The 14,395-nt window shown below is 33.7% G+C and overlaps 2 protein-coding genes across 4 annotated transcripts in view; one reads left to right on the top strand and one right to left on the bottom strand.

The window, feature by feature from the left end:
• The window catches only part of LOC100880608 (neurotrimin), a 185,131-nt gene that overhangs the window by 133,182 nt on the left and 37,554 nt on the right, over positions 1-14,395 (bottom strand). The gene's annotated exons all lie outside the window — the stretch shown is intronic.
• LOC143265789 (uncharacterized) lies at positions 8,043-9,537 on the top strand. The gene is given in 4 exon segments (XM_076539781.1): positions 8,043-8,128; positions 8,959-9,016; positions 9,292-9,308; positions 9,370-9,537. Coding segments are annotated over 4 exon segments (255 nt in total). The 3' UTR covers positions 9,464-9,537.

Genomic DNA, 14,395 nt, shown 5'->3' with positions numbered 1-14,395 from the left:
ACAACAGAATGAAATATTATTTTTCCAACGAACCAAGAAAGAAGATCGTAAACATAGAAGTCGGCGTATTTGACTGCTCAGTTATCGAAATTCAATAAAATGTTATACTACAAAAGAAGTGTTTGGACCGCTGGTAGTTATATAAATAGTATTCCGTTAAACTGGAAAACAATCTGAACCGACGTAATTCTTCAATCGAGTGGAAAAATCGTATTTCTAAGGCAACCAGGCGAAATGAAATAATAGTCGTTCGAGGTTATGCGCAGTATATTGCGCGTTTGGCATCCAGGGAAATATCTGTAAACTTCGTTGTCGACCACTGCACCGACTTGCATCTATCCTTATCAACCCTTAGCTCTTCAAGCAGATCACTTTCCCTTCTCGTCCTAATTCCTGAACACAGATTCCAGTATTTACCGTAACTCAGGAATTGGCGCACAGGAGGATCCAGGTGTTTGCTTCATAGGTAACTTGCACTTATTCTTATCAAACCCCTCGACCAGATCACTTTCCCTTTCTGTCTAAACTACTAAACGCAGATATTTCAGTATTTACCGTAGCCCAGGAATTGGCGTAAGGATAACCCAGGTGTTTGGAAGGACAGCCCCAATTGGTCAGAATAGAAAAATGGGCACTTACGTATTTTCGGGCGAACTATTGACTCGAGCTGTCACACACCAATTAGACCGAAAAAGACAGTCGGTAGTCTCGGGAGTGACTGCGAATTGCGTTCAGCAGTTGTCATTATTTTTATTTGCCGACATGTCACGCTGGAAGTGCTCACGCTGGTGACAGGCGGAGAGAACGAGTGGCTTCTTTTACTTTGAGTCGACTATGCGCCAATTCCTGGGTTGGTAGGTTGTTACCGATTGATAGGAAAATAGGCTAATATAGTTAAACTTCAACTAGTTTATAGTATTCCACTACCTTTAACACGTTGCGGAAAATTTACTCGTCTCAACCTAACCTATCTCATAGGTTACTCATAGGTTAATACGACTACTTCCTACTTAAATATGAAAGTGAAGTAACGTAAACGAACTTCAATATAGTTTGTGCATAACGAAACGAAACTTCGTTCGTATCTTCTATGTAACTTTTAATACTTCTTTTCGGTGCGACAAATTGTGCTGCAGTCAGATGCAGCATCTGCGTGTACATTGAGAAATTCTTCGCTGTCGCGATCCGCCATGATTGAAATGTTTGTTACGGAAGTCAGAATATTAGGAAAGTAACTTTTATCGTAAAACGAGTGAATAAGAGTATCTTAACTCTGAGTTTTAAAAATTGAAATGAGTAATTCAAGGGTAAACACGAGTTAAGACAGAGATGGCGCCTTTATATCTGGCCCACATGTGGCGCTACTGATTCTACTTTTCAGACACTAAACTTCCCTAAACATAACCTTAAAATTACCTTTCCAAAAGGGCTCCTCACATTTTCATCAAGACCAAGAATTGTAAAGCAAAACCACCACATAAAACTGGGACTCTGACGATCCAGAGACAGGAATTTAGTCTCTCTGAGATTGAAATACCTGTTCGTAATAATTATACTAAAATCATATAACTAAAGCTTGAAGATATAAATTATTTAAAGACCAACTCGTCTCGTGGTTCGACGACACCGTCAAACAAAGAAGCTACAACCAAAATTCTACAAGTGACGATAATTATATCCATACCGAATAAATATCACGTTTTAGAACCTGGTTTACTCTAGCTGAAATGCTATCCTTGCGTTTCAACACGCTGAAATGATAGCCAAACAAGATAACTAGATCCAAATATGTTGCTGGACAAATTCACGGACTAGCTAGTTCATTTTCCGTAGGATTATCCTGCAATTGTTTGTTTTCGTTTTCGTAGAACTGTTGTGAGTGAAATAAATTAGTTGCTTTTTCCTGCAAAGAATTGTATTTGTGATTCATGATGTGATTTTTCAATTTTATGTTTTGATATTTTCGGGTTTTTAAAGTTTCAAATTATTGCATTATCAAATTTTGGGGGTTTGAGAATTGGAATTTGGGAATTTGGACTTTTGGGGCTTTGCATGTTTGGGATTGCAAATTTAGCAATTTGAGTATTTCAGAATTTGCATGATTTGAAAATTTAGATTTTTGAAAATATGGGATTTAGAAATTTGGAAATTTAAAAATGTGGCAATGTGGAAATTTAGAAATTTGAAATTTTTATCATTTCAGAATTTGGGAATTTAGAAACTTGAAATTGTGACAATGCGGAAATTCTAGTATTTAGGAATTTAGAAATTTGGGAATGTGGAGATTTGAGAATTTAGAAATTTGGAAATGTAGAGATTTGAGAATTTAGAAAATTTAGAAATATTAAAATATAAAAATTAACAAATGAAAAATTTGTTAATTTGAAAATTTAAGAATATTAAAATAAAGAAATTTGTACAATATTATAATAATACTATATTCATCTAAAGAGTCCTTGCATATTACCAGTATATATAATCTTCTCATTTTCGTACCCCAAATAAAAGTAATCCACCATACTTCACTATTAACCCGAAAATAACCTCATTTGTGTAGATAATGGAAACCGTTAACTCTAGTCAACATTTCTCCTTCTCCCTCAAGAAATTTGATCCTTCTAAATTATTTTATCGTCACTTCCTCGGCTTTCCTGTTGCTCAATTTCTCATGGTACGGCTTAATTTCTCGATAACGGAAGAAATATTGAGTTCGTTCGCAGAATAACAATGGGCATTCCTTCTGAATCCGTGCAGAGGCACGTTTACCGGTTCAATTACGTACTTCGAATCGTGCGCCCTCTATGACGAAAAACTCGTTCTCTCAAGGTACGAAATCCGCAAACTTTAATTGAGATTCGTACAAATGACAAATTGGAGACCAACTGATATCTCTGTTACGATTTTCCTGTTATACTGGGTGCTCCATCAAACATTTCTATCAAAATGTACTATTTTTAAGAAGAATAAAAAATTGAACATCATTAAAGTATGAAGTTGTATAATTAATGAGATATATAGCTACAAAAATTATCAGTTTTATGTTAGATTATTTTGTTTTTGTGTTAAGTTGTCAGATATTTCTTATTCTTTTTATATTATTTAACTTATGATTTTTCAAAATTAATTTATTCAAAGTTATTTAATTTATGGTTTTTCAAAATTAAGTTATTCAAGGTTATTTAATTTATGATTTTTCACAATGAATTTATTCAGTAATTTGTAATTATTTGGGGATGTTTAACTGATGGTTATTTAATGTTACTTAATCGGTGATTATTCAAAATTATAAATAATTGATGGTTGTTCAAAATTATTTAATTAGTGATTATTCAAAATTATTAGTGATTTCGTGATTGCTCAAAAATATTAATGTAACACTTGTTTCTTTAACAGTGATTGAAAAGTAAGAAATACTTGTAAGTGTAGTATTAAAGAACATAATAGTTCAGCAGCAAACACTTAGGTCAAATATTTTAGCCTGACAAAAATAATTTTATCTCAAACTTCAGATCAGAAATGAAGTACTGCTATGTATTATTCAAACAACTATTTATCTTTAATATATGTAAGATTTTAAGAGGAGGCTATAAAAAGCAATTACAGTACTATACAATATTATTGAGAAAACTTTTACTTATTTTTTTATAACAAATATAATGTGTTATGATAGTTTATAGCGTCAGAGGTCCACATACGTCGGCCATTTTGATTAGTACACACGCTGGACGTCAGTGTCGCTAGTACCAAAAAATACTTTTCACTTCTTCATTTAATATTTGAAGTACTTCAGTTACTAAAAAAATTTGTAGTGAAATTTGTAAAATTTGAACTGTATCAAAAGTTAATAAAATAGTTGGCTGCAAGAAAATTTCAAATTTATAGGAATATTTAATAAATTTGCATTCAAATTATATTTATGTGAATTCAGTTATGTATTCAATGAGTATTAAAAATTTTAAAACAGTAGTTCTAAGTTTTTGATTATATTGCTATAAATATTGCTATAAACATTTTCAATCCTTTCTAAAATGCCATCATTTTAGAATTTCGTTACGGGACGTCAGAATGAAATTCTTGCTATACGAAACATATTGTGATAAAATATGCTATACAAAACGAGCAAGTCGAAAGCTATTATCATACTTTACACATTTATCTTGCTGGAGATTATCGAGCTCCCTTCACGACGTAGGAATACGTTTGATCGATACCACCTTGGTATTTCGATTGTCTTTCAATCCTTTTTTATGTGTTTTAACCATAGTCATCATTGCTATATGCATATGTAACACATATTTAAAAGTAAAAATTATTTAAATTTGTTAGCCACTGTTCGCCATTTTCATAACACTAGTATTTAAAATTTTACAGGATAACCTAAACGTTACCTAACCTCAATTTAAAATTCCAGACTCTCAGTTTCAATTTTAAACATGTCACTGATTATTAATTCTTAATGTTATTCTGTAAAATCTTTTCACACAAAATGTCTCATATCATTCCTTTGTGTAAAAAAATTTGCAATATAATTAACAAAATCAAAATTGATTTTGAATCTCAGAATCCAAATCCAAATGAATCAAATGCAAGACCACATTGTCCAAATTCAACTCCAAATAACAACAGTATAATAAAAGTAAAATAACTATTACTGAAACTAATCAATAACTATTACTGAAAGTAATCAATAACTATTACTGAATCTGAATAAATAGTTTAACACATAATTGCATGAACCATTTCAAATGAAACACCCTGTACATGAAACTTCGGCAACGATTTGACTTACGTAGTTGTTATGGTTCTCCAAGTTCCCATCGCGTAGTTTATTTCGCTGACGTTTCTTAAAGATTGCACTACGCTTCTGACCTGAATCTGACGAATTCTGGTTCACTTGTCATCCACAAAGCTCGATGCAACTCTTTGTTACGTGGATATTGACTTTTAAGTAAACGACAGATGGAATGTCAAATCGGATTAACATCATATCCATTGTCCATATTGACGTTGTTGGGACGCAACATTTCGATTGTGTCTTTCTCTGCGAAGAATTGCGGTACTTTACTGATGAATGTGGTTTTATCGAACAGTATAGTGTGTCCAGCTACTCCGTTCGTGCTCTTCTGGTCGTCCAGATTGCATGGCGAATTTTAATCTGACTTTACTTTGATGTTCTTTCAATGTTTGATTGACCTGTCTTTCCGGCCATGTTTTACTTATGAAGACTTTTGCGGGGAACAGGACCTATATTGCTGGTGCATGATATATTACCGTTCCTTTATCTTTTGCATCATTTAGTATCTGCATAAGCTTTTATTGAGGATTAAATCTTTTGTGGGATGAGATATTTCGGACGATTTCGGGTTAATCTTAAATTAACTAAGTGGAATGACATTTTAAAAAGAGGTAATATGAATTTCATAGGTAGAGTATGTTCAATTTACTTTTAAAGAAGACTACATTTTAAAAAATCTGTATAAATATTATATCTTTAATCATATTTAAAAAACTGTAACATTCAACTACATCTTAAAGAGTGCACAATAAGATAAATTTTTGCAAATTTAATTTCTTCTGAAGTATGAAAATTCACGTAGCTATAATTCATAAATTATCGTTACTTTATGTAAAATTTGAGGAAACTGAAAAGTTATGTAATTTCGTTTCAAGTCTCAATAATTAAATGACAAATTTGTGCTCTGTATAAGTTCACGGCTACAGAACAAGAATTTTGAAGAAAGAACATTGAGAAAACATTATTTCTTTTTCTGTAATTGTTTAAAATGCTGAGTCGCATCACCGAAGACCAATATGGCCGCCATCTTTACAGCTTCTCCGTTTCGCCGCAAGAGAGCGCCACAGTAGGCCATAATCCCTCGAATATGTTTAAGACTATAAGCAGTGTAAACAAAATTGCTGAAGACATCGTCCTTTGCCAAATACTTCAAGGTCATGAAAATAAAAAGGTCACTAAAATTGCATTCTGTTCGAACTACACTTTAAATGTTTTATAAATGTAACTTTAAATGTCTCTTGGAACTCAAAAAGCTAGAATTGAAAATATATAAAAAGTAGAATGCTACCACAAGATTGTGAAGAACATTATTTTATATAATGAGTCAATAAATAGAGGAGGTTGAAATCACTGATTGAGATCGTACCATATAATACCAGGCTCATCATTAGCGATAATCTAGGAGTCGACCGGCTGTTAGTTCGTGACGACAGAAAGCTCGAAATGCGTACCGTGAGCATACTCGGTGACAGACCGAATCGCGTATCGGCGATGCTAATCAGATTAATTAGTGAATACACTGACTAACGGGGCCAAGCACGAAGCCTCGCTTTGATAAGGTTCCTGGGTCGAGAGGCCGAAAGTCGGTCCTTAAATGATCGAGAGTGGGAAAGGATATACTCGATGGGGTGAACAATTCGCGAATCTGATGCCATTGAACGATGCAGTTCGTCCTCCATGGAGAAGTACATGCTTTGATCCTAATCCAGAGAACTTCCAAGCTGTCGTCTACTAATTGAGTTTGGTAGGTTTGAGCCTGCCACATAATCGATACCTTAGTATTTATACTAATTCCTTCATGGTGCGTTTGTCAGCAATGAATTATCCATTCTTCTTTCTTATTTATTTTAATGATCTTAGAATTGTAAGGTGTGTATGAAGAGTATGTACTGAAGCATAATTTTTATTGTTAAGACACGAATAAACTTTCTGTGTGGTCACATTGAGACATAGAACGAATCTAATCGTATACATCAAATCTAATTGTCTACATCAAAATTTACATTGTGTAAATTCAAGTAGGATAACGTAAATCAAAGACCATGTTATCCAAATCCAAGTGCAAGTTATTCAAATCCAAACTCAAATTATGTACATTCAAATTTAAGTTTTTTAAGTCCAAACTGTTCACATCCATATATATGTTATCCAAGTTCAAGTCCACATTACCTAAATTCAAATCCAGGTTGTTTAAATTCAAATGGTCTGCATAGAATTTCAGATAATCCAAATGCAAGTTATCCACATGGAAAGTTAAGTTATCCACATTCAAATCCACATTGTCATCCAAATCGTCCACATATAGATGTAAATCCAAATTGTCCACATATAAGTGTGAATCCACATTGTCCACATACATACTTAAATTATTCAAATCCAACTGATTCAAATGCAAGTTGTCCACATGCAAATTTATGTTATCCACATCCAAGTCCACATTGTCATCCAAATCGTCCACATATAGGTGTAAATCCAAATTGTCCACATATAAGTGTGAATCCAAATTGTCCACACACATACATAAATTATCCACATCCAAATGATTCAAATGCTAGTTGTTCACGTGCAAATTTAAGTTATCCACATCCAAGTCTACATTGTCATCCAAATCGTCCCATATAGGTATAAATCCAAATTGTCCACATATAAGTGTGAATCCAAATTGTCCACATACATACTTAAATTATCCAAATCCAACTGATTCAAATGCAAGTTGTCCACATGCAAATTTAAGTTATCCACATCCAAGTCCACATTGTCATCCAAATCGTCCAGATATAGGTGTAAATCCAAATTGTCCACATACACACTTAAATTACCCAAATGATTCAAATGTAAGACCAAATTCAAATCCAAATAGCAACCGTATAATGAAAGTATCCCCTGAAATAACCTAACCAATTACGTTAGAGCCCTCCAACATAGTCCCGTGATTTCAGAATGTCGTCACATTGTTAGAGATTGTTCTGAAAATCGTTGATAGCTGCCGTAAGCATAATGTATAAGGTCCTAAGAATACATTCGGACGTGGGCTGAGCTAATTAACATCGGAATGGGCAGGGAAGAGCGGACGACGGGTGCGTTTTCACTGCGCTGGCAATAAATTCAGGAAACAGATAAGCGTTATCGTGGTCTTTCGCCAGCACCTATCTCTGCAGGAGAACGTTTTCTCTATCCTCGAGCGGACACGGTGAGCAATACAGGCAACCTGGCCGTGATAGATGACTCATCGATCAGCGTGTTCACAATGTTCAGATCGATGAGATTGAACGGGGTAGCGGCAAAAACGTCAATTTGCAGCGAAACGTTAATGCTTATAGCCGTCCATAACTGGTAATGGATCACCGACTGTCCAGGTTATTTAAAAGCTCACATCGCATTGTTAGCGGATGATTGATTCAATTGGTATTACAATACACGTCAGATTTGACGACGCAACTAAACGAGTTATCCTCCTGAACGTTACATACCTTCGTAACAATCTTTCAAATATTTTCATTTTGGGGATACTTTTAGAAAACGATTTTTTGTTAGGAAATTTTGTGTGTATCAACAGTTTCCTAGAGGTGATAAGTATATGGAAATTGCTATTGATTATCGTTTTTACAAATCCATATTGATGTTCATTATTACACGTTCCATGAAGAACACGTGTAGCCAATATTTATCACGTTGAATCATTGTACATATTTGACGGAGAACCTGTCTAACTAGTTCGTTTAAAAAACTGAAGATGTACAAGTTCTATGTCCTCAAATTCATTAAAGAACCGATCAGTATCGGCCACTGTAACATAACCTAATAGTCCATCTTCTTAAAGTAACTACAACGTAAACTCCATGAAATGACTTAATACCACATGTTCGAAAACGGTAAATTGTTACATGTTTCGTGGAGAACATGTGTAGCTAATATTTATCACTCGTTGACTCATTGTAGGTATTTGATGAAGAACCTGTCTAACTAGTTCATTAAAAAAACTGAAGATGTACAAGTTCTATGTCCTCAAATTCATTAGTGAATCGATCAGTATCGGCCATTGTAACATAACCTAACAATAGTCCCAAAGTAACTACATCTAATAGCCCCAAAGTAACCTAACCTAACAATAGTCCCAAAGTGACATAACCTAATAATAGTCCCAAAGTAACTACATCCAATAGCCCTAAAGTAGTCTAATCTAACAATAGTCCCAAAGTAACCACATCTTCTAGTCCCAAAGTAACATAACCTAATAGTAGTCCCAAAGTAACTACATCCAGTAGCCTTAAAGTAGTCTAATCTAACAATAGTCCCAAAGTAACCACATCTCCTAGTCTCAAAGTAACACAACCTAACAATAGTCCCAAAGTAACTACATCTAATACTCCCAAAGTAACATAAGCTAACAACAGTCCCAAAGTAACCACATCTACTAGTCCCAAAGTGACATAACCTAGCAATAGTCCCAAAGTAACCACATGTAATAATCCTCAAGTAACATAACCTAACAATAGTTCCAAAATAACCACATGTAATAGTCCCAAAGTGACATAACCTAACAATAGTCCCAAAGTAACATAACCTAACAACAGTCCCAAAGTAACCACATCTACTAGTCCCAGCGTAACATAAACTAACAATAATCCCAAAATAACTAACCATCTTCCCAAAGTAACCACAACTTAACCTCTATGAAATGACTGAATGACATCTTCGAAACCAGTAAATTCATCCGAGATAAGACAAAATCAATAGCTCCATGTAACACCATTTTCTATAATATTCGACAAGTACCGATTCGTCGATGCAAATTAGTAATAATTGCTGTATAATCGGCATTGGGCACAGAATTTCATTGAATTCGATCAACGGAACGGAACGATTATCGGAACTATTTGATAACCTTGTTTTAGCATTTTGCCCGAGGGAATAACAGGGCGGGGGGATAGGAAGCTGCGGCGCAGCAGCGACGGAAACTTTTCTCGTGGAATATTAGCGTTTCGGTCTTATGCTTCGTAAGTTTCCTAACGCCAAACCGGATTTGCCGGTGAACAACAGGCTTCGATATTCATTAGTAAATTGCGCGTGCGGGCGGGCGGTGCCCGGGCTAGGCGAGGCAGGGCGCGCTACCACTGCATTGATGAGAAGTTGTATCGTTCATGCTGAAGCAACATATTTTACACCTACTGTAGCGGCGAGATAGGTGAACGCTGACAGCGAATAAGTTAAAGTGCATCGCATGCGAACCGTTAATTCATTTCGCGAACAATTAAGGTTGAAATCGTGATGGATCAATCCCAGCTACGGCTTATCCCGATCTCATTACATCGGAAAGTAGTGTAGATTTGTACCGCGCTATTTCTTTCTGGAGATATACTTATAGAATATCTGGGAATTAACTGAATCGCGATTTGCTGGTCGAATGAATGGATGTTAATTGTCGAGTGGGTTGTTGGTCACATTTGTATGAGGAAATCGGTGTGGGACAAGTTTTAATGTAACTTTCAACATTCTGATATTCTTATATTCCATGGACTCTAAAGACCTAAATTCTCAATTCACTAGATTCTCAAGATTCAAATTTAGTACAGCCCAAATTTCCTAAATCTCAAATAGCCCCATCACAAATTTTCCAAATTTCAATTTCCCAATTCTTAAATTTGTTCATTCTTAAGTTTCCCAATTCCCAAGTTTCTGAGATCCCAAATTCCCAAATTTCCCATTTTCCCAAATTTCCCATTTCCCAAATTTCCCATTTCCCAAATTCCCCATTTCACAAATTTCCCATATTTTTCCAGATCCTAAATTTCTCAAATCACAAATAATCCAATTCCCAAATTTTCCAAATCCCACATTTCCCAAATCCCAAACTTTCCAAATTCCACATATCCCAAATCCAAAATTTCCCAAATCCCAAAATTCCCAAATCGCAAATTTCCCAAATCCTAAATTTTCCAAATCCAAAATTTCCCAAATCCCAAATTTCCTAATTCCCAAATTTCCCAAATTTCCCAGATTCTCGAAATCCTAAATTTCCCAAATCCCAAATTTTCCAAATCCCAAATTCCCCAAATGCCAAATTTCCCAAATCCCAAGTTTCTCAGATCCCAAATTTCCCAAGTCCCTAATCCCAAATTTCCCAAATCCAAAATTTCCCAAATCCCAAATTTCCTAATTCCAAAATTTCCCAAATTCTCGAAATCCCAAATTTCCCAAATCCCAAATTTCCTAATTCCAAAATTTCGCAAATTCTCGAAATCCCAAATTTCCCAAATCCCAAATTTCCTAATTCCAAAATTTCGCAAATTCTCGAAATCCCAAATTTCCCAAATCTCAAATTTTCCAAATCCCAAATTCCCCAAATCCCAAATTTTCCAAATCCCAAATTTCCCAAATGCCAAATTTCCCAAATGCCAAATTTCCCAAATCTCAAGTTTCCCAAATCCCAAGTTTCTCAGATCCCAAATTTCCCAAGTCCCTAATCCCAAATTTCCTAATTCCCAAATTTTCCAAATTGTCGACATCCTAAATTTCCCAGATCCTAAATTTCCTGGATCCTAAATTTCCCAAATCCCAAATTTCTCATATTCCAAATTTCTCAGATCCCAAATTTTCCCAGATCTGAAATGTCCCAAATCTCTACATTTTCAAATTCCTATGTCCCTAAATTTCTACACCCCCAAATTATCAGACTTCCAAATTCCTACGTTGTCAAATTTCCAGTTTCTTCCTAAGTTTTCAAATCCCTAGATATCTCTAAATCCTGAATGTCCAAGATCCCGAGATACTTAAATTCTCAAAGTCCTGTGCTATCATAACACTAGATCCCTAAATTCCTGTATTTCCCTAAACTTGATATTTCTAAATTTGCCCATAAAAACTCCAAAAATCCCTGTGTCCCCATAAAAACCCTATATTGCTACATCAGAGTAAGCAGAAACTGGAACTTGATTAGAAATGTGGTTCCTTTTCTGATCTGTCTAAAAATTTAAACTTGACGTCCATTTACGAAAATCGTCAGAATACTGTGAATCGATGAAATAACTAGAAAATGTCAATGGTATCCCATTGAAATTTCAGTAACGCACCTGGAACGTTCAGAATCGCTGCGAGATTAAATCCCCTACGACTGTCGTAATCAGATTCAGGATAATAAACTCCCTGTCTATAAAGTCCTTTCCCAATCTTCCCTTTTGCAGCATTTCCCGTGGTTGGTTCAATTCTATTCCCAACATTTCTGCGCTTACACACAGGACATTTTCTTGTTTACACGTGTGATCATCCCCCTGACGTGTGCTTTTCTTTGCCCGGGATAATTATGATGCATTTTAATTAAGAATTCTATTAATACCAACAGCGGACTCATGCTGACGGTCCCCGTGGAAAGAATATTATCCTATCGAATTAGCTAACGCTACTTTTTTTAGGGCTGTAAAACTGTAGCAGCGTAATTGCTTAATACTTGCTCGAAGCATTGCTTAATAGTTCTTATCTTGTAATTTTTATATTTTAGATATTGGAAAATATTTAAATAATTCCGGAAATTCAAAATCTGCTAATTCACATTTGCAAAGTTTATTAAATTTTATTAAATTCAAAGTTTGTTAAGTAATTTTGTAAATGTAATTATTATCATACAGCTTCGATATTTTGGTTATTCGAAAAATATTAAAACAATTCCGGAAATTTCATCCTGTTTAAAGTTCGTACATTTTTAAGTTTATTAAATAATTTTGTAAATGTAATTATTGTCTTGCAATTTCGATGTTTTCAGTATTGGAAAGTATTCAAATAATTCCGGAAATTTCAAATCCTCTTCAAAGTTCATACATTTTTAAGTTTATTAATCCATTTTGTAAATATAATTATTTTCATGCAATTTCGATATTTTCGGTATTGGAAAGTATGCAAATAATTCCGGAAATTTCAAATCCTCTTCAGAGTTCGTATATTTTTAAGTTTATTAAATAATTTTGCAAATGTAATTATCGTCTTGCAATTTCGATGTTTTCGGTATTGGAAAGTATGCAAATAATTCCGGAAATTTCAAATCTTCAAATTCAAAGCTTGTGACAGTTTTAAGATTATTAAATAATTGTTAAATGTACAAATTAAAACATTCAATTTTCATATAACAAAATTTCTATATTTCTACGTTATCGAATTCTCAAATTACTGAGAAAAGACTTAACGCAGCGATCTTGGAAATAGGAAACAGAATTTTTATTGCTTTATTGTGCCATTTCTTTTCTGCAAGACATTAGCGTAAAAGCAGTATATCCGGAGCTTCAGAAGGTTAAGTTGTGTAAGACACATGTCAGTTGTTTGTGCAGCTATAGTTTCTATTTGTTTCCACAATCGGTTTCAGTTTGTTTCCACATGGTGGCGCTGGTGTATTTCTCTGATTCTTTAGTGATATTTATTTATTGCAAGGAATAAATGTATTTAAGAAAGAATAGTTAAGTTTATATTAAAAAATGTAGATCTACTTTTAATTATATATATTTATTATTACAAATATTACATATATTGCATTTATTACATATGTATATATTCAATATGCATATTCATATATACATATATACATATTTTTCTTTAAATATACATTAAAAAATTTTAATTAAAATTTCAACAAAGTGCTACGACTTTTTACTTGTGACAAACAGTTACAAAAAGGTGACAATTTTTGTTAAAATATATTGATCAAATTAATAGCCATTATGTCACTCCTTAACGCAACTAATGTAATTGACACAATTAACATGTGTCTCTCTTCAGAACAAAAAAAAAATACTAATTTATATTTCTCAAAATCACTGAAGATTAGAATAAGTGTCATGAGGATGAAGATCTATAGAGAATAAAATTTTGAAAATCACTCTGTGATGCTATGTGTCTTCGATATAGGGAATTTATTAATTTAACAGCAAAAGTCTCTAGAGACCAAAGTAAATCAGTGAAATTTTCACGGATCCAGATTTAGAGAATATTGTGAAAAATCTTTCATACGAACCAATACGTATACTATTCACAGTGGTTCTCAACTTTTCATAAAAATCTCATCTATTTTCAATTTTAAAGATATTTTAATGAACAATTTATATCGTCACATTCTATTAATGACATAACTCTATTTTCTGAAGTAAATAATATTAAACAAAAGCAGATGTATAAATCCCTCAAATTCTTTTCACTGCAAGTTTTTACATTCTTATTAATTGTTGTGTATGTAAAATTTTCAAACTATTTTTAACAGAAAAAATATCTAATTATTTTATACTTGTCATTAAGTGAAAGGTTGTAGATCAGATAAGTATCCTAAAAGAGTCATCCAAGTTGAAAAACACTGATCAAGAATCTAGAACGACCAAATATGTGGCTTTCGAAATTTTTTTCCAAAAAAGCTTACTGTCTAACGTTCATTCCCAATTAATATTGTATATACACGTCGTGAGCGCATCCCATATATAGCGGTTTATTGCGTAGTTCGTTAAATATTTCACGAATATCGATTAATTTTTTGGGCCACCATTGTCTCGAGAAAATGCCTTGCAAACTTGATCGCTCTCCATAGCTGTTAAACTTCATCGAAAATATTGAAAGCTGTTGAGAAGGCTA

The sequence above is a fragment of the Megachile rotundata genome, chromosome 14 (genome assembly GCF_050947335.1).
Source record: "Megachile rotundata isolate GNS110a chromosome 14, iyMegRotu1, whole genome shotgun sequence".
In the NCBI taxonomy this organism is placed as follows: Eukaryota; Metazoa; Arthropoda; class Insecta; order Hymenoptera; family Megachilidae; genus Megachile; species Megachile rotundata.
This window is presented reverse-complemented; position numbering and strand designations above follow the sequence as displayed.